Below are 21,707 nucleotides of genomic sequence, written 5' to 3' on the forward strand. Positions count from 1 at the left end.
GAAGAAGAACCATGAGGTGTTGGATAGGTAGTGTAAGAAGGATAGTGTGGATAAAAAGGGGGTGGAGGAGGGGGATAAGGGGAGAAGGAAGAGGAGGTGGGTAGAGAGAAATAGGTTGGAAGTGTCCAATGGATGTCAATTGATGCGGAGGCATTTGGACATGAATGTTTCCATAAGGTGTCAGTGGAGGTGGAGGCATTGAGATACGTGAGCCTTGTCCAAATGTTAGTTGCGGCATAGCAAAATGACTAGAAGGCTTGGTAGGTAATGCCACAGAGGCAAACTGTGGTACCAATTGATCCATCTTGGTAATGGTTGGGTGGAAATCTCAGGCCATGATAAGCTTGAAAGTGTGTGAATAGGAGGATGAGTCTCCATCATAGGTACACCACCCAATTGAGAAAAAGATGAGGTTCTAAAGGTTGTGCCTAAGGGTGAAGAACCCCCTTACTGTGGTGGGTGAAGACATTTGAGATGCACTTAATGGATATGTAAATAAAGGTGTAGTGGAAGAAGAGGGAGGGATGGATGGGAGACTAAATGGATTGGTAGATACAGTAGTGGGACAAGTTTTTGGTTCCTTTTGTCCATTAAATGCATGAAGTGAAGAAAGAGATGATTGACCTATTTCAAAATGACCTTGAGATGAAGAAACGGAAGGAAAAGAAGGGGGAAAACTTATAGACGGTTAAATTAGTCTTTTGTACTCTTCATCTTCTTTGAGTTCATAAACAAAAATTTTTCTTCTTCAGGACTAATGAACCAATATCTTGATTGCATGGTTCCTTCTTCACGAGAATTACTAAAATCTTGTAGAAAAGAGGAAATAAGAATCAAAAGATTAAGAAGTAACATACTGTATACGTGGCATAGGAGTAAATGAGGGTGGAGATGTGAATGGTATAGATGAAAGAGGTAAAGAAGTGAATGGTGTGGAAGAGAGAGAAATGAATTGTACTCCATGTCCATTTCCACGATAAGATGGCCAATCCCTTGTGGAGCTTCTATCCTTCCTTAGATTTACCTTTAAGTTGTTGTTGAGCCCGATACATAAGAATGAGATTGTACTCCTCTCTTGAAATCTTGTAGGATTTTGGACTCCATGGTAGTCCAATGTTTCTTTGGCCATGTTTGGAGCAAGCTTTGAGGCCCATCCATGATTATTTCTCAATGCATTGGCTTGGGAGAATAAAGCAGTGATTTAGTATTCGAAGTCATCTTGCCCTCTTGTGGTTCCTACTTCTTGCGAAGGGCTTTCAGATCAAAGGCCTACGTTTCCTTAGAGAGATCCTAGCTTTGATACCATGTAAAGAAATGCCCTAACGCAGAAAACACAAATATAATCATACCACAAAGCACAAATTGATACTGAACACAATCAGGGTTAGAGTAACTCAGAGACAACAAACACAGTAGATAATATGGAATGAATGAATCTGAATAATACAATGCTCATGCAGCAAACACACTATGTAGTGAATGAATACCGTACCTTGAACTCTCGTGTCTTGAGGACCAAGATAGAGGTAATGAGTTGGAGAGAGTGTCGTCCTTTGATGGATCCCCCAATGCAGCAAGGCAGCCTCTGACGATGTTTGGCACCGTCAAATGTAGTAGTATAGATGCTGGATCAGTGTCAAATAGGCAAAGGAGAGAGAAAGCTGAAAATGCAGCGTCTAGGATGTGGGCAATAGGTAGATGAGCACTAGAAAGGTGTAAACATAGTAGAAAGTGATAAATATAGCCTACATCATATCTCAAAGTAGATCAGTTAAAGAAATGCTTCGAGAAATCAAGTCAAAGGTCAAAAGGTTGATCTTCAAATTTCTTTACAAGCTCAGTGAGGAAAATCATGGGCTATCATGATTAAACACATGTAAGAGAAGGCAAATATATATGTGGAAAATGGACATCACTTACCCATAAGGCAAAGTTACATGGGGAAAAGTGGACAAAGCTTACATGGGTGAAAATGGAAATGTGGAAAGGAGAGTTATATAGGAGGCAAAGTGTTTCTACAAAGTATCTGGATGTTTTCCCAAGCTTATGTTGTGAACATCCCCCCATCAGCTAGGACCTCAAAATGGCAACAAGGGAACCATGATATGGTTGGATATCTAGAACATTTACGTATGGGGAGTACTTGAGTTGGAGGAAATAACATGTAATTTGTAGCTCGATAAAGAAGAGTGGGAGTGCTTGATTGCACTCCTCTAAATGAAAAAGGCAAAGTGGTCACCTTAGGTCTCAATTAGAAAACCATCTCTAAGCACAAAGTGCTCATGCCTTTGGCCATTGCAAAGCTGATCATATACATTTACGAAATCTGAATTAGCAGTATACTAATCCTTCATAGCATCCAACTCAGAGTGGTATACCATATTGACAATTGAAATCAGAGGCTTATGATCAACTACTACATTCTTTTTCCCATCTTTGTACAATCTGAAAGTGAAACATAGATAAGAAATTGCTCATCTCATGTGCTTCTCAGATAACTTAGTTTGTGTCAAAAAGTAGCACAATGTTTGATGGTTTGTTTGCAATGTAAAATCAATCCCTAAGAGGTTGTATTTCCATGTCGAAACTACATGAATTATATCAATCAATTCTTTCTCATAAACCTGCAAATTTCTCTTTGTACCATGGAGAATATGATTCTCATATGCCACTACACGACGTTTTTGTATTAAAATAGCCCCTATGCTGTTTCCACTTGCATCACACTGAACAACAAATGACTTCCTCAGTTTAGGCAATACAAACACAGGATTTGAAGTCATCTTTTCTTTCAATTTGTCACATGCTGAAATTTCAAGTATTGTCCACTAAAATGGCACACCTTTCTTTTGCAAAGTATGGAGTAGAGATGTAGTTTCAGCAAAGTTACACACATATTGCTTGTAATCTGAACATAGACTCTATAAAATTGCGGATCTCGTACACATTCCTCAAATGTGGCCATGAGCATATTGCCTCAATCTTTGGAGAATCCATGTGAATATCATTAGTTGACACAATGTGTCCCAAAAAGTGGATCTCATGCAAGAAAAACTGACTTTTCTTGTCATTAGTTACTAGCCGGTGCTTATGCAACTCATTGAACACCATGTCCAAATGCTTTCTATGCTTTGCCTCATTCTTTGAAAAGATGTAAGTCCAAAAGGCATGACAAGAAACTCATACAACCCAAAATATATTTTGAAAGCCGTCTTTCGAACATCCTCTAGTCTAATGCGAATTTGATGATATCCACTTTTTAAGTCAATACAGTTGAATATTGCTGCCCCTTGCAATCTATTCAAAACATTATCGATTTGAGGGATCAGGAACTGATTGTTTATCATGATCTTGTTCAATGCACGAAAGTCAACACACATACTGCATGATGGCCATAAGCCATTCTTTTTCTATACCAAAAGCATTGAGAACAAAAGCGAGATGAGCTGGGCTGAATCAATCCTTTTTTTAACAGCTCATTCACCTAACTCATTATCTCTTGCTAGGCTACAATGTATGTAAGGTGGCTTATTAGGAGGGCTACTTTTGGGGATGAGATCTGTATCATGATCTTCAGGCCTTGTAGGCAGTAGCTAGCTGGAAAGTGATCAACAAAGCAATTAGCATACATTTTCCGAAATGAAATGTGATTCTTTTCCAATTTAGACATGTTCTCAGCATTTTCATTATCATGCCTATCCTTAGTGAAAACTAAGTATGTTGAATGATGATTTTTCATATTTTAGAAATGGCAGTAGCTAATACAATGGGAATACATTCCCCTTTCAGTTTTACATCAAAGGTATGGGTCTTGCCCTTATGCTGAATAGTAATCACTTTAGCATGAAAGTTAATCATTGCATGCACATGATGGCACCAAGGTATAACAAGCAACACGTCACAACCTTGAAGTGGTGTGATGAATTACTCTTTGTTGTCCACATGACCTTGTATATGCAGCGAAGCTTTTCCATAAAAGGTGTGACTGGCTTTGTATGGCCCTTGCATGCCATTCCAACTTATTCCATGGGGCCCATCTCATCCTGTCTGATGCCTAGACAAGCTACCATGCTATGGAGATAAAGTTGTCTTATGATCCATTATCAAAGAAGATCAATGCATGCTACTCTTTGATTTTCCCTTATGCCCTACACAACATAGTAGCATCATCATTGGGCTTATCATTGACTACATTGCACACCAAACCAATGGATGTTTTGGGCTTCTTTCCCTTGGGATCTCCTTGAATTTCAAATTTTCCAGCTTGCTATCTATTGGGACAATCCTTCATTATGTGGCCTTCATGTTCACAAACAAATGTTTTGTTTGTAGGCCTTACTTTCCTACGTTGTTCAACCATTTTCTAGCCCTTTCCTCGTTGTTATTCCTTCTTTTCAGCCTGATTTTTAGATCTGCTCATTTTCTCAGCCATTGAAAACCTTCTTCTCCGGCTTCTTATCAATGTCTTAGAAGCTTGTATCTTTCCCATGTACCGGAGCTTTAGCTGTACTAGCTCTTTCTATGAGTTGTGCAATGCTAGACATGGTGGATTTTGTGCAAAAAAACATGATTCCTTTTGGTAGTCCACAAACATACTTCTCCACTTGCTCATGAAGAGAAATTGGACGATAAAGGCATGGGCAACAAGGCATCTCAAAGCTTCTTGTTATACTGCTTGCAATTCTTGGATTGAGTTGCTTCTATTTCAAGCTATCATGGTGTCCACCTCAAAAGTACTTGTCAACCAATTTAAAGCAAACATTTGCTTAAATTGTATCCATATTGATGATGCTCTACCTTGCATTAAGAGTGCGGATCTCCATTGCAATGCATTTCGCTTCAAGAAAGTGGCTTCCTTTTGAATCTTAGAGGATTTGATGAGATTGCCTCCTAAGTATGCTACATCAAACTGCTAAATGAAAATCAAAGCTTTCAACCTATCTTGTGTACCGTTAAAGGCCTTAGCTTCTTTTCCACTTTCATCATAGTCCTTAGCTTCCCCTTTGGGACTCGAGTTATCATAAAATGGCTTCTACAAAAAGGGTACACTTGCTACATTTGCATCATAACGAGCAGCATAAGAAGCATTTGCATGACTAACACTTATCCCTTGAGATCCACAAACACTAGGAGTTATAGATGCATTACTATAGATACTATTTTGTGCCTTGGGCATCATACCAATGCTACCATACATGGAGTTGTGCATACCACCAGCCATACCTGGATATGTTGGATATTGCATTCCATGGATTGGTTGCTGCATACCATAGGAGTTTTGTCATACATCCCCATATGCAGTCTTTGATCCACCATAACTTGAAATATAAATAATAGTACAACCGCCAAAATATCCATGGCCCATACTTACATGCATGTCTTGCTGATCAAAACCTATTGGATTGGCACTAGCAAGATGGCCTTGTATTGCAAAAAGATTGCGCTCGAGTTGAGCCTATCTCAAGGGGTTGCTTGGTCCATCATAGAACCAATGGGGGGATCCTCCACTGAACGAGGGATTGGGGTAGTAACAAACTCCCACAAGTCGAAGCTGTTAAGGATATACTCCACTTTGTAGGACCAAAGGGAGTAGTTCGCACTATCAAGTCGATCTCCTTTGGGGAGAGAAGGAAGCATGGGCACCTGAAGAGAAGGGGCCATTACGGCTATACGAGGGCTTGTAGTACGGGTCCTATGAGCAAGATGTAGAAAAACAAGAGGAGGAGAAGGGGGTTTCGATCTTTTCGATCAATTAAAGCGAGAACGAGGCTTTGAATGTCGATCTTCGCATCGCTCTTTGCGATGGTCTAACTGTTGGGACTGCCTATTGGGGGAAGATTGCATAGTTTGTGCATTGGAGTCATTAAAAACATTGAACTAGTGGTGATCCATAACTCTTCAAGACCTGCAAGCGCACTAAAGAAATTTGCTTTTTGGTGCCGGGTTGCCTGAATAGAGGGTAAATCAGTTACATCCTGCAAGCCGAAGTTGTAGATGTCTTGCACACTTTGTAGAAGTCCTGAACAACGTAGAAAATCTGCATTCTTCATGATAGATCTGCTCCAAACAGCAAGCTGAGTGCGGTCTTCTATTCGTAGAACCAGTGAGTCCTCACTTTGGCAATGATATCATGTGAGAGTGTGCAATGGAAGAGGAAACACGAATACGGAGAGAGAAGGGAAGAGAATGATTGCAATGAAAAAAGAGAATGGAAGGAGAAAATCTGTACTAAACTCCCAAAGAATGCTGAATACAAAGAGGACCGATCAGTCCCTGCATGCAGCCCAAAGTGTTAATGAGGGCATCGGATCAAGCTGATGATGGAAGGGAGCACCGGAATGGAGAAGAGTCCCTGTACATTGGAGTGTGCTGAGACCTGCAAGACTAAATCTGTAAATGACCAGCCAAGTGTGGAGGACAGCGATAAACAATTGTAACATGCCAAACCTGGCCGATTGATACCTGAAACGGCCAAAAATGCTGGCTGACTGATCAACAGCAATAAAGTAGTAAACAAAATGCTGATTGCCATCATAAATGCTGGTTGGCCCATCCTAGCCAATGTGAACGTAGTCGAGACCCATTGAAAAAGAAATGCATTGAGCTGGAAAATAACTAGCTAGTGTGAACACTCCTTAATATGAAATAAAAAGAACTACATGCTTTAGAAAAAGTTGCCTTCTCTGTCAAAACACATGACAAACTAAGTATCAAAGCTCCTAATGTCCTCGTTTATGAGACTCACAAGCAGGAGATGACTATGCATGACACACATGAGTGCTAACATCCTAGCTGTGGAGACTCAGATGGTGGCACTTAGATAGTCGTTGTTTCAAGTTATGTGCTTTGATCAAGAGCCTTGGGTCTCTATTGCGGCTTCTTTCTTGAGAATAGGGGTATTGTGCATGGGAATACAAGAATACGGGCTCTTGGTGGCATATTCTTAATATTGATCAGTGTGTTAGTATTAAATCATTCTTGTTGGCTCACTTGGTCTGCTCATTAGAAAGTGGTTCTTTAGAAACCTAGTTGGCATCCAAGTGATGCTTGTTTGTAAGCCAACTCTATGTAAGCTGAATTGCTCATTCTTTTTAAGATTGTTTCTTGGGAAGGAAAACAACATGCTAGTCCCAAGTTTAATTGAATGGCATGGTTTGGATTGATTTCTATTGTTGATGCAACTTTTGATGCGTTTCATGTTGATCAAGAAAATCCTTGTGTCCCTAGGGGATACTGTGATTTATGGAACACTATTTCATCATCCTTGCATGATTGTCAGCCCTTCCTTGCATTATTTTTGGATAGTCCCTGGAAGGATTGGAAAATTAAGGGCTGGCTGTGTTTGGAATGTGCCTCTATCAATTAAGTTTATCGTTTGCTTATTAAGGATCATGATTGGCTAGCAGATAAGGGCAATTCCATTTTGGGGACTTCACAAAAGCTCAAAATGGTGGAAATAAACAATAATGGAGGGCTGAATCAACAAAATCCCCTTTAAACGCAAAGTATTTCTTTAGTGAATGTTGGTGGGTGGCCTCCCCCTTGCTTTAGCTCGTTTTCCACACAATATCTCTAATGGCTCTTGCTTCTTCTACACAAGCATGGAGACTTCTCGCTTAGAGGTTTATCTCCCACTCGGTGGCGAGAAAGAGGTGGTCCCTTTTGTTTGGGATTTGACACCATGGGGTGGGACCTATTATACATCCTCGGGATTGGGTGTTTGGCAGGCCTAAACAAAAAGATTGTGTTTCAGTTCTTGCACTTTTGGGGCCATTGACCAAACCACTAGAATGCCTTTATTTTTTATTCCCATTGTGGTGTGCAAAGTCATATTGCTCGACTAAGAGGTCTCCTTCACTGGCAACTTGATACCATGTAGCATGTAGACATTCTCTCCATGACTTGATATCATGGCATATGGCAGTTTCTTGTATTTTTTTGCTGTCCTTTTAGGCTATTTGTGACTCTAGTACTTCTTTAGTAATTAATGCAATAATCCTTTATGAGAGAGAGAGAGAGAGAGAGAGAGAGAGAGAGAGAGAGAGAGAGAGAGAGAGAGAGAGAGAGAGAGAGAGAGAGAGAGAGAGAGAGAGAGAGAGAGAGAGAGAGAGAGAGAGAGAGAGAGAGAGGAAATAATCTATTAAAATTTGTAAGAGGCCAAAATGACCGGTGAGACCATAAGTTACAACTATCTCTAAAATGATACAAGTATCTGGAGATAAATAATACAAGAAAGGGAATCTAAATCTAAATGTTGATAATAAGAGAAACTAGCTAGTAGCATGAGGTAACACATCATTCTAAAAAATCCCTCATCAATCGCTAGAGCATAGTCTCAATCTCCTCCCATGTAGAGAAGAACTTGGGTGGTTTGGCTCTAGCTTGAGCAATGATTTATTGTATCCTCCTGTGAAAATGGTGCCAACATATATGTTGGGTTGTAAGATGACTGGATTGGCCAAGTTGGATTGCTCAATCAATGAGTGTCCCTCGTATTATGTATAGATGTTAGCTGAGGCTAAAGGGAATCTAAATCTAAATGTTGATAACAAGAGAAACTAGCTAGTAGCATGAGGTAACACATCATTCCAAAAAGCAGGTGTGCATTTGACCAATATCAGATCTAATTCCATGTGATAGATGAGTATCCATGTACCTCGGGTGTATAATAAAGCTATCCTCAATGGTGTGGACAAAATGGTCTTGGTAGAAAGCCATCTTCGTCCCCATGTCACGTATTGGTGTCAGCCATGTCCTCTTGGTCTCTAGCTGAATAAGTTCCTGTTTGATGATCTTGCCAATCTTTCAGTGGCTCAAAGTGAGAGACCGTGTTTCAAGGGAGTACTGAAAGGAAGGTAGCTAGCCCATGTTAAGGGCTTGTAACTTGAACCATGATGCCATTTGGGCATACCAACATGATGTATCACGCTCTACAACTAGCTGTCATGAGGACTCAAGGGCCAATCATGCATATATGTGGGGGAGCTCCAGCCTCCCATAAGCTGTGTATGAATCCACATGATCTGATAAGTGCCTCTATTAGAGGAGCCCCTAGTTAAGCTCTAACAATCTCATGTAGGACTGGTGTCTTATATCTGATCATCTTAGAAATTATGGATACCAATGGCCTCTCCATCGATCTCCATCCATCAGACAAACGACTTGATCTACTACAGTGGTCAAGGCTAGGCCCCCAAATTTGTACTCCATATGGTGGTATGGATGTAACTAGAGTATCAAATAGCCATAACTTAGTGCGGGGCTTTCTTGGAACTGTATGTGTGAGCACATCCTCTCTAGCCCTCCCAATGCTCTATACCCTTGTATAAGTCTAGTCTATACTACCTCTCTCATAAAGAATGTGGGCCCTGTAAATAAAACCCCCAAATATATATAAGAATCAACATACTCTATCAATTGCTGACCATGGGTAAAGCTTGGTGCTGATCTTTTGACCCATTGTGATGTAGTATTAAACACCATAGCCTTGGTCTTGCCAAGGTTAATTGAGAGTCCACTGTCTCGTGCATAGGAGTATGTGTGTGTGGGTGTGTATGAGAGAGAGAGAGAGAGAGAGAGAGAGAGAGAGAGAGAGAGAGAGAGAGTCCTATTTTACGAAAAAAAAAGAGAGAGAGTCCTATTCATCATGCGGATACTTTGTCTGTAGAGGAATTGGTACCTTGGAAAGAGCGGTCTCTTCAGTGAACTTGCCCTAATTTTGTACTCCTTCGTGTTGCTTTCACGTGTTGTTTGCAAAAGAGAGTTGAGTTTATGCACGATGGCCTAGAGTCATCCTGCATCTTCCAGTCGTGTAATCTTGTATATTTTTTTCGTGATTAATACAACTATCTGCTACAAAAAAGAGAGAGAGAGCACAAGAACATGCACATAGCTAATTACTACCTCTAAAAGACAACTTAAGGCATCGGAGGAGCAACTCAAATTATGAACTATAATAAAGGAAGAATCAACCAAGTGAGTCTAAGAAAAGAAGAATTAGCCAAGTGAGTCCCATAGGTCAGCCATATAGATGATTAGGTTGGTGCAGGCTCGGCTATATTGGTGAATCGGTTCTCTTTAGCATAGTTATTGAGTAGAAGACATCTTTCTAATGTTTTGTCCCTCCAATTGCTGACAATGTTTTTCAAAGATGGGGATAATTTTTTATATCCATTTAGTCTTGCAAAGTAGAACTAGAACTTTAGATATAGACATCTACATTGTAGTTTCGTTGTTACTTGTGCATACTCTGAATTGCCCAATCCTATGTTATATTCTCAAGGTGTTTGGACTCCTTGATTTGATTTTTATGTCAATTCCAATTGTCTTTGCGTTTGTTCTTTATAGTATTGGGGGGTTTTGAATATTATAGGAGTTTGTGCTTTTGCCTTGTGTAGGGCAAAGGAACATCAACCAAGCCAAGGTTGCTCGTCTTTTGTTCTGGCAAGCATCTATATGCACAGATCATTGACGATACTAAGAAAGCAACATTATTATCAACATGTACGGCACAAATATATTTTACCAAAACAGTTGAAGGCTCTTTGAGCCCCATATTGGTATGCTCTGAATCTTGTTAGCTACTAAGGAATATACTTCAAGTTTTTCTGATGGATGTCCCTTTTTTTATCTTCTTTGGGAAAAAGAAAGAAATTGGTGTTGTAAATTGCAAATGGATTGCTTTAATTACAATACATCAATCTTGAGTCTGCTAGACAAGCCTATGAGTTGTGGATAAAGGATTGTTTTACTTTTTTGGTTGTTTTCTTTCTTCTAGAGTATGCTTTTTGGCTTTTACTTGATGCTTGGGAGAAAATTTTGTTATGCTATTCTTTTGTGAATTTGAATTCATCCATAACAGACAACAATCTTCAAAAATAAGGGGTCACCTTCATAGGTAAGGATTCAAAGCATTAATTTTAATGACTGATCCTCCTTTTTTGGGATTTCAATAATCAAATTGGACATTAAAATCTTCAATTTAAGGCTTGGTTTTGTGTGAAAGGAATTGTTAATCAAAACATCCTAATATTTGTAGAGATATGGTCATTGGTTTGTAAATTGTTGGGGTTTTTATCACACCAAATAGTACAATTCCCACATTCAGTTTTTATCATTCAATTGGAATACTTCTTATCAAAGTGTAATGATAGTGAAATCCACAGATGACAAGATCTTGCAAAAGAGAAAGAGCATAGAGGCATACCTATAGTTGATGGAGATCAGCAAACTCTGAAGACCCAGGACTCAATGACATTTTGAGAAGTAGATTTGAGGACCCAAAAGTGTAGAGGAAAAAATGAAAAAAATTGTATACATGAGTGTATGACTCCACTGAAATGTCCTTTGGTGACATGTCCTCCACAAAATGAGGCAAATTTGGAATGTCCTGAAAGAATCCTATCAGAATAAGTGTCTCTATGAATGCAGACAATGTAGCAGTCATTGGGAGACAAATTACAACTGTCAACAACCAGTACTTATTCTTCTTCCAACTTATTATTTCATCAAAATGCAGGGCAAAGGTTTATGTCAAGTTGTTTACCCCCCTTCTTCTTGTTTGTTTTGCAAGTCAATGTTATGGCCCTCAGTAATTCTAGCAAACTATGACTTTCTAGCAAACTATGACTGTGTACTCTTTGTATAAACCCTAACCCTAATGTATCAAGTTATAACCCAAATAACAAATGTGTAAGAGCAGTGGGTAAAGAGATGGAAGGTATATAGGGCTGTGTAGTGGATAGTAAGTGTTAGTTTGGTCCTGATGGGTCAGGCTTCAGGGACCAAGGTGCAGTTGGAGGTGTAAATTATACATAAAAGTAAGGTTCTGAGACATCCATTTGGCTATAAATATGACCATGTTCCATCATGGTGATGTGGAATCATTTACATGGCATCATGACAGGCTGCTTCCTACTTTCAGTTGTGGAGGCTGATCCTGCAATTGTGGGCTATCACAAGGATTGTTGCTGTGGCTGGTTGTATGCTCACTGTTGTAAGCTGTGTGGCAGGAGATCTAGACTGCACATTGCTAGCTGAACGGAATAGAGTGCTGGTTTTGCATGTCTATGCTTGCCTTTTAGGGCTGTTGTGTGGGGATGAGAATTCCGTGTGCAAGGTGCAGTAGTCACACATAACTTTTCATGGTTGTCATAGGAGATGTTGCAGTGGCTGGTTGTGTCCTCGTAGTTGTAAGTTGGTAACAGGAGATCTGGATTGCCCATTGTTGGTTGAACCTGCATAGATGTTGGTTTTACACGTTTGTGCTTGCATCCGAGGGTGGTGGTGTAGGAATCAAGGATTGCTTGTGCGAAATCCAGCTGCATGTTGCCGGTGTTGAAGTGTGACTGATGCATGTGATGATTCTGAAAGAAAGATGAAAGACATACTGCTGTAAACAAATGGTGTGGCAAATAAAGAAAAGAAAGATTGTACAACAAAATGGAGAACACAATTTTTAGAATGCTGAATGATAATGAATGAATAATAATGAAAATGATACAATCAGGGGGGCTTGAACCTTTGTGTCTCTAGGACTGGGGCAGAGGTTTCTGAAGAAGATGTCAGTGTGTGTCACCCTTGAGATGAATTTTGAAACGCAGCAGCAGTGCACAGCATACGCAATCCAAGGAAACACAGAATATGATGACTCGATGATGACATCAGCATTGCAAATGAAGACACGGGGGAGGGCAGACAGCAGGACAGCCTTCTGTAGGTAGAACTCAGGTATGACAACAGGTAATACATTCCAAACAGCAAAATGCAATGGCTGGAAGGTACTCTACTGCTGGAGAATGATGCTGAGAGGCAGGGCAGCCTGTACAGCAGTGAAATGTAGGGTATTTGATGTGGAGAACTGTTGTTGAAGTCCACTAATAGCTGGCCAACAATCTGCTGAAGAAGTGTAGCCTTTTTTGGGCTGTTAATGGAGATCAAAACTACGAATTAATGCAATCCAATCAAATGTTAATGCATGTGATGACTGTGGTTGCTCAACACCCCCTCTCTTTCTTCCGTTTCATCTCCCTCTACCTCTAGCTCTTCGTCTTTCTCTTCCCCTTCATTTAGTTCTAGCTCAACCTCAATGTCTTCTTCTTTCTATTTCCCTTGGTCTCCTCTACTTATACTCCCATCTTTCTTTTCCCCTTCACCTACGTCCTCACCCCTACTTCACCACTCATCCTCTACTGGAATGCCCAAGCCTCTTTATAAAGTCTTTGCTTTGTACACCTGAAACATCGAGATTGCTCTCAACAAGTCAAATTGATGGACTCGCAAGGTTTGGTGGGAATCCTAATGTTTCAAGTACTGTTTCAGGTATTGATACGTCATAAATGTTTCAAGTACTAACAAGTTACTAGTTTTGAATCTTAATATGTATCTTGAACCTTGGGGTCAATAGATTGCATCAATAGATGATAGAGACTCAAGGCAAAAGACAACATGGAAATCAATCAAAACGCAAAGCTCAGGTCGTCGACGCTATAGCAGCCGAGGCCACCCTTCCAAAGTCCTCTTCATGATAAATGGAAGGATTATTTTTTGTGCACACTGGGTAGAAACTTCAAACTTCAGCCCCTTCTACTTCTCCTCAGGCTTCAAACTAGATGCCTGGCCCACATTTTCCTCAGCTTTCCATTATCATAGGTGCTTAATTTGAAAGGCAATTGCCACAAAGTCGACTCTTTGCCATTTCATATTTGATTTTGTAATATCGAGTATAATTGTGAATCTTCTATGCATTCTTAAATCTCCTCTGCCACATTTTTCTCACCCTCCCATTCTCACAGCTTTAAAATTTGAAATGTAGCTGTTACAAAAGCAAATCGTTGTTATTTCGCAATTGGTTTGTAATGCCAAATACCTAACCGATTAAAGAAAGGTTACGACAGGGGATGAGGTTATGAAACACAAGACTTGCTTTTTTGGGAGGAGTCACTGATGGGAATACACGTATGCTCAAGTGAAGCCATACTCCAAATGATCGCAAGAAGTTCGTCATTTTCTATAGGTGGAATTCTATCTTATTCCTATGTCGTAGTGTTAACATCATAAGCTCCTGCAGGGGAACCACCACACACTTAGCCTACAAATAAACTCTCATCTTGTTCCCATGTGGTAGTGCAACATTGTAAGCTCTTGTAAGAGAGCCGCGATGGACTTAGCCTATTGCAATGGAGGTGAGAAACATTGTACTCCGTCTTCTGTAGGGTGGAACCATTGGTGGCAATATGTGTTCTTCGACACTTTGTGTAGGTGAACTTCATGAACTCTTGATGGCATCCTTGTACCATGCCCACAGCAACAGGCTGGAGTGTGTGGTACCTCTCTTGCAGTTCATGATTGTGTCGGAAATCACACATGGGAGAATGCCTAACTAACACTTCTAATAAATGTTCCAGTTTTTTAAGGACTTGAAGTGTCTAGCTTACATGCAGCCTCATGTTTTCAATATGTTTCTTAAATGCATCATGAGTATAGCGGTTTTAAAATCTGATTTTGAAAATTCTGATTTTGGGCTATGTTTTGAAGCAGGATGCAGCCAGGGAAGTTGGTGAAAATGTTGCAAAGGAGTGCTTAAAACAAGGTATTACAGAGGTCATTTATTACAGGATGGGTACTGCACATTCGAAGAGGGCAGCTGCATTCCGACATGGAGCTCAAGACAGCGGGCTAGAGATGGAGTTCTTGGATTAAAGTATGTGTGTGTGTGTGTGATGGCAGCAGCAGGCGTGCCCTCATCCAAAGGGAAAATATAGCTTTAGGGACTTAGTAAAATAGGTGGTGTCACGTGAGCTCATGCATGCACTTATTTGTATGTGCAAAACATTTTTTCTCGAGAGGCAAAGCATTGGTTCTGAAATTATTGTTTATAAGAGGCACATTGTAGTTTGAAAAGGTGGCTGAGTAGTAGGTTATGCTAGAAACCCATGTTGTGATTAAGTTAATCCAAAGGGGTTCATGCTACCAGAGAGGTCAGCACCACAAAGGATGTACATTGAGAAATACGCACATACACATTCTTCATGACACTTAAGATGTGTATAGGGGGGTGAAAATCTGCCATGAAGTACAAAGATCGCCTTGCCATTCAAGTGCCAAGGATTGAAATTAACAAGACCTGTTTTGCAAGCATGAGTTTTCTTGCAAGCAATTTTACAACGGTTAGGAGTTGCTTGTCAATACAGCAGCAAGTAGTCATTCAATACAAGATAGCATTCCCAAGATTGAAGAGGGTGCAATGATAATTCACAAACAAGCACTTGCTCTGTTCCAAGGTGAAACCATCCTCAGCGTACTACGCTCTGCATTCATCTACCCAATGGTTCTTGGCTTATGCAGAATATGTGACCTACTAGGAATCCCTTGGAAGAGACATTCCCACCCAGAGAAGGTGAATGTGGTAGGCCCTAAGGGCTTTGAGCCCAACACATAGCCAATTTCCATATTCGCAGTTAACATATGGGTATACACTTTTCCGTGCATTGCCTTTGCTTGTGTGAACAAGATCAAGACAGCTCTAATGAAGAGTACTTTCTTTTGTTGTTGCTGTCTGAATCCACTTTTATATCAACTCTTACAAACATTGGATGGACATTTGGACCCTACTTCCATCACTTCTTTCTATCCCTCCCCTCCTTTGAGATGATGAAGCCCAGATATTTGATCATACTCTTGAAGAAATCATATTTTTTCTTCTCGGTAAAAAGCTTGTTTTTGTGAAGAATTTCTAAGGTAATTGGAAGATGACATGGATGATCTTCCTCTTTCTTGTAGTAGGTAAGAATATCATTTAAAAAAATGAGGATAAATTCATCAAGATATGGTTTAAAAATATCCTGGAACAGCCTAATGAAAGTAGCAAGAGCATTGGTTAGCCCAAAGGACATTTCTGTGAATTCATAGTGGCCATACCTGGTGTTAAAAGCTGTTTTTGGAATGTGCTCTTCCTTAATTTGGATTTGGTAAATATCATGATCCCAAATCAATCTTTGAAAGGATCACAGTTCTCTGCAGCCTGTCCAGAGATTCAGGGAATTGGATATTTATTTTTAATAGTAACTTGATTCAGTCCCCTGTAATTGATACATAGCCTGAGGGTTCCATCCTTCTTTAGCCTGAGGGTTCTATCTTTCTTCTTTTGGAATATGACAGGAGATTACTGAGTAAGTTTAGATGAATAGCATAATATTTTCCTTCGGTGGTATGTTGCAATTTTGGGAGCATTGCAATAATATGGAGTAATGGTTAACAAACTCTTGAGGCATTCTTGGATTTGATAGTAGCCTTCCTCATCACTAAATTTCAAGGCTATAGTGATTATTAGCTATATCTTGTGAAGTGGAATCAAGTGCATGTTTCAAAATGTAAAAGGAAGACGTAACAATGTTATTCAACAAACAAGTAGTCTTATTAAAGATACAAACGAGTATGAAAGGAAACCATTGGCAAGCGTAGTGCTATTCCATTTTGAAAAGAAGGCTGAGAGGCTAGACTGGTAAAAACTCGTTGGTGCCAACTCTTCATGATAACCTCTTCTAATGGCTTAGCACATTAGACTAGTAAGATCCCATATGTTACATAAACATTGAAATCGAACCTACAACATGTAGCACATAAGTACCGATTAAGAATCATGAAACACAAAATTTGCGAGCATCTATGCTAGCTATAGTTTCACTAGCATTTAAAAAGAGATCACGGTCATGGTCTCATGTTCACAAGGACCTAATGGCTAGCATTATGTCCAGTGCAGTGCAGCTTCGAGAAAGAAGGCAAACAATTCAATTAAGGGGATCTCAATCTTTCAACAATCTTACCATGTGGGAATCATTGTGAGAAATTAAAGCTCCCTCTAAAATGTGATGCAAGGTGACCATGGGAATGATACCTATGTTGGGAATAAAGGGCCATCGTGCCTTTTATGTGTGCACGGGCGTGAACACACCCTTAGCACATTTGTACTTTTATATATATATCTATCTAAATCCTAAAGAGGTACACTCGTCATTGTACTCAATACCCATTGTGTCGTGCTCACTCTCCTTTCTATTACTTTCTACTATCTGCTGTGAGAAAGCTTTGCATGTCTCGATCCTCGCGCTCTCTGTCATAACAAACTGGTATTAGAGCTGATGGTCCACGCAAGTAGCCGCAACATTGACAGTCATAGGCAGTAATCGTCAGGTGCAGTCGACAACCACAATTGGTGCACAAGCACTAGTTATGGGCAATGATAGTAGTTAGGCCCAGGTGGCTAGTAGGTAGCACAGGTAGGTGTCAGACAGTGATGGTCAACTGGACGAGACCTGCACGCAGTGAGACAGTCGATAGGATTGACGAAGGCCAGGTGTCGTAGGCGAGTAGGAGTTGCAGATGTTGTAGGCGAGCAGGAGTTGCAGGCGTCGCAGGGCATGCGACATGTCGACGTGTGGGTCAAACAGCTAACGCGTTGCTAGGCGGATGGGTTAGGCAGCTGACGCGCAAGGCGAACAACGATTGGCGACATGCGATGATGGGCAGAAGTCATCCACGTGAGGCTAGGTGCCGACGGGCAGGTCAACGATTTTTTTTTCTTCAGAAATACCCTTTTCTCTTTTCTCCCACATCGGGTGTTCACACGCAAAGGCTCAAATTCAAATTTTGCCAAAGAAACGGATTTGGGGACTTAAATGCAAATCTGGACAATTTGATTCAGAAATTGCAAAATCGGTGCACATTTGCCCGGGAATTTTGGGGCTTTTCACATTTTAGTGAAATTTTTTCAATTTCACTGAAATTTGTGCACACGAGACCTAAGAAATTTGGGGATTTGTGCAGATTTGATGTGAGCAAGACACAACAATGATATTTGTCTTAGAAATTGCAGGAATTTGTGACATTTTGCCTCCAACATTTGGGGCTTTTTATGTGCATGCAAGAATTGGGCTGAAATTTACCCAATTTCTCGACAGTGATGCACATTGGATCCTGTGCAATTTAGGGCTTTTGCTGTTTGGGCAAAATTTGTGCACCATTTTGTCATTTTATGTACATGCGGGTTTAATTCCATGCCATTTGGACACCTAGCACTTGGAAAAATTTGGGGGTTTTGCTGAAATTGCTCTATTTTGGCAAAATTGGCCTATTCTATGCATGCCAGAGACAGTGCAGATGTACGGTTGATGCTTTGAACACAAAAATTTTGAGGCTTTTTGACCGTGCGTGTTAAATTTTGTGTCCGTGGGTGCATGTACAACAGAAATTGCAACTAAAATTTGGGACTTCTCATGTAATATGATGTATTTTCTCTTGAAACAGCTGTAATCAGTTGTGGAGTGCTGTAGCACAAGGTTTAGTGCTTCTGAAAATTTATTTGTAGGTCTGAAATTTCTGCTTTTATGTGGTTATTTATTGCTGGTTGGTACTTGTTTGTACCTTGGTCACTTGTGTGACAGTTCGGGCCTGCATTTACTGAAATTTTTGGTCACATTTGGACTGAAAATCATGGCTGGCAGCAGTGACAACAGTTATCTCATGCACATTAAGAAGCTTGAAGGAGCACATAACTTTGCAGTTTGGCAAAAACAGTGCTATAATATTCTATTGCAGAAGAAGCAGGCAAAGCCGATTAAGACCAAAGGGGAAAAGTCCGTAGATATGGAACATGAAGATTGGGATGAGTTAAATGAGCTTGCACGCTCAATCATCGAGCTATCAATTTCTGATGCCTTGCTGTTTAACATTGAGGGTTTGGATTCTACCTATGCTATTTGGACTTGACTGGAAGAACTGTGTGCACAGAAGAGTGCTGCAAGCAAAGTTTATTGGCCAAAAAAGCTTACGGATTTGCATATGAAAGAGGGCACAACAATGGCACATTGCCTTTAGGTGGGAGGTTGTTGGGAATAAAGGGCCATCATGCCTTTTATATGTGCACAGGTGTGAACACACCCTTAGCACATTTGTACTTTCATATATATCTATCTAAAAACTAAAGAGGTACACTCGTTATTGTACCGAATACCCTTGTGTCGTGCTCACTCTCCTTTCTACTGCTCTCTACTCTCTAGTGTGAGAAAGCATTGCGCGTCTCGATCCTCATGCTCTCTGTCATAACAACCTACGCCATTACTTGATCAGCAATAATCCTAGTACTCAAAAAAGTATACAGTCAAGGTAGAAGAAGCAAGCATTCTTTGCAAGAGAAGACTTCTTAAGCATGTAGCAACAAATCAAATCCTTAGGTTGACTTAGTTTATGTCATGCCTTGGCAGCAGGTGGACTATCGGGAAAGTTTGCCTCAGGAAGAATGCCCAATGTGGGTTGAAATCCGTGATTTTCCAGTGTTCCTGTGGAACCTTTTGCCCGACATTGCAATGGGACTAAGGAAGCCACTCTACATCCCCCCTTTGACAAGTCCTTTCTGTATTGGTTTTGTTTTGCTTTGGAATACATATGGGAAGCAACTGGAGTACCTAGTTGTGGATGCTCCTATGTGGGAGAGCTCAAATTCAAGCTCTTTTGGAGTAATTTTAGTAGAGCTTGTTCTAATTGTGGTCTTTGGGGTCTCTATTACTGCGAATGGCCACAAATCAATGAAGAAAACCAGTCTACTAGGCCTTCCTAAGGAAGGCAACCTTGGGCAGAAGTGGTTAAACCAAGCAGATAGGTGGCTCCTAGAAACAGAAAGCAAGATGGAGGAGAATGGCAAGTTTTCGGGAACGCTCAAGGGAAGGAGAAACACGAGCATCTATTGCTCGAAAGTGTGTGGGCAAAATCTCCACCAGTCAGAAAATTTTGGAATAGAGCCATTTGAAAAGCAAGTAGAGGCATAGTGGCTGCCTTCACTAGCATCAGCAGGATTCCTCTTAATCAGTTGAAACAAGAGTAGTCAGGGATGGATGCTAAACTACGTATGCTGTCTAGTTATGATGGAGCCAGGCTTTATGGTGCAAAGCAACACAGCTGGTTTGCAGCCCAGATCAACTCTGACACAGCTGGAAGATTGGAAGAAATGTGGGGTGCTGCATGGTTCAATAAACCTGGAATGCTGCAAAATGTGAATAAAGGATTTGAAAAAGCAACCAATTCTGATCCAACTAATCAGAATGATGATGGAACGTATTAAAATGGCCTCCCTTAATATTTAAAACCTAAATGGTGAGGCCAAGAGATCTCTTCTTTGGAGATGGATCTACTAGCACCAATTGAATGTGGTCCTAATCCAGGAGCACAAGATGTATCATTGAAGCGGATCGATATTTTTCTGTAAAGACTTTACATGCTTTGTTTGGGGAATATCTGGGGGAGAATCTAGCTGTATTACCACCATCAAAACCAATAGAAAACCAATGCTAAAATTTAGCTGTAGGATGGGAGATTACTTCAAACCACCTTGGATTGGGAGAATTCCTTAATCAATGTGTATGGATATAATGAAGCTAAACTCAGGAGAAGACAGCGGACTACCTTGGGCAACATTTGTCCAGAAAAATGCTTGATTGGTGGAGATTTCAACATGGTTCTCAATGAGCAAGATGCCTCCATAAAAGCAGCAAAAATTAAAGGCGAAGAGATGGAAGTATGGGAGTGGAGTGCCCAATAGCTGGGGCTGGCAGACATCTATGATCACCTCCAATCCAACAAAGCAACCCTCGCATTTAATTCATACAGCCATCCTGGCTATTGGGCCAAGCTTAACTGCTGGTACTCTACAGAGGATGGATCATTGTTTTCATAGGTAGTAAGCGTTGAAGTCGACTATGATTGTCTTTTGTCTGACCATTTGCCAGTCTTGCTATAGCTTAGTTTTTTCGAGCTCCATCGAATTGAGGGCAAGCATGAGCTGTTAGTGGCAATTAACCTTTGGTACTTTACCCAAGCAGAATTCAAGTACATGGCCGAAAGTGCTATTGAAGATCTCAAAGAAGACATTGGGCCAAAGAAAGATTATCCTTGGGAGAGATTTGTTGGAACTTTACAGCAATGTGTCAGGATTTTGTGATCATTCAGCCGGCCCACCCTCATTCTCTCTCATCCCCCCTCTATCCTTTGGTGGCCACATTGACTCTTAGTGCTGTGTGTTGGGGCTGATAGTTGCAGCCCTTTATCTTTCAGCCATTGCAGTCAATTTGTTCCTTCACTTCTGTGTTGATTCAATCTCCTTCTCTGTGTGTTCACTTTCCTTTCCAGTGCGCATCACTTGTCAAGCTAGGAGGCAGAGTCTTCAAAGAGGAGTGGTCTTGTGATATCCTGACTTTAATTTAAAATCTTTCCGACTTCTCGTAAAAATAGCCTTGAAGAACTCAAAAACATTAAATAGAGAAGATCTCGAGCAAAGTAACCCGAGGATCGTAACCCGACATTTTCCCGGATTAACAAGGACTGTAGCCATCCGTCATGGAAGTGACCGCGTGAATAAGAGTTGTGAGCCATAAGTCGAAGATGACCAAACACGTTTAAAACTTGGCAAGTAAGGTAAGTTACAAAAGCTTTAAGCTTTAAAGCTTAATACTTTTAAAAAATAAGAAGATTGAGAGGGAGATGACGACAAACAAGCCGTCCCCCACGGCCCCCTCTCTTTTTTCATGGAAAAATGGCGTACTATTTTTCCCAAATATGGCATCTATGATTTCGAACCAAAAAGCCTGAATTCAGCTCCAGTAATTCAGCAATTAACTCCAGCAATCTCCCCCTCTTCTCAGTTCGACGAGGTTGAAGCA

General features: G+C 40.5%; 1 protein-coding gene across 3 annotated transcripts in view; it reads left to right on the top strand.

Moving 5' to 3' along the window:
* LOC148011018 (uncharacterized) overlaps positions 1–15,674 on the top strand; it is a 53,442-nt gene extending 37,768 nt beyond the window's left edge. The window contains exons 3-4 of one of the 3 annotated variants that reach the window (XM_087671971.1): positions 10,398–10,559; positions 14,536–15,674. In XM_087671971.1, coding sequence (XP_087528097.1) covers positions 10,398–10,559; positions 14,536–14,700 — 327 coding nt within the window. In that variant the 3' untranslated portion in view covers positions 14,701–15,674. The remainder of the gene's footprint in view (positions 1–10,397; positions 10,560–14,535) is intronic. The other 2 variants (XM_087671972.1, XM_087671973.1) reach the window with 2 other exon arrangements.
* The last annotated feature ends 6,033 nt before the right edge of the window (positions 15,675–21,707 follow it).

This window comes from Lygodium microphyllum, chromosome 29 (assembly GCF_053477565.2).
Source record: "Lygodium microphyllum isolate KBCC chromosome 29, Lygodium_microphyllum_v1.1.10, whole genome shotgun sequence".
NCBI lineage: Eukaryota > Viridiplantae > Streptophyta > Polypodiopsida > Schizaeales > Lygodiaceae > Lygodium > Lygodium microphyllum.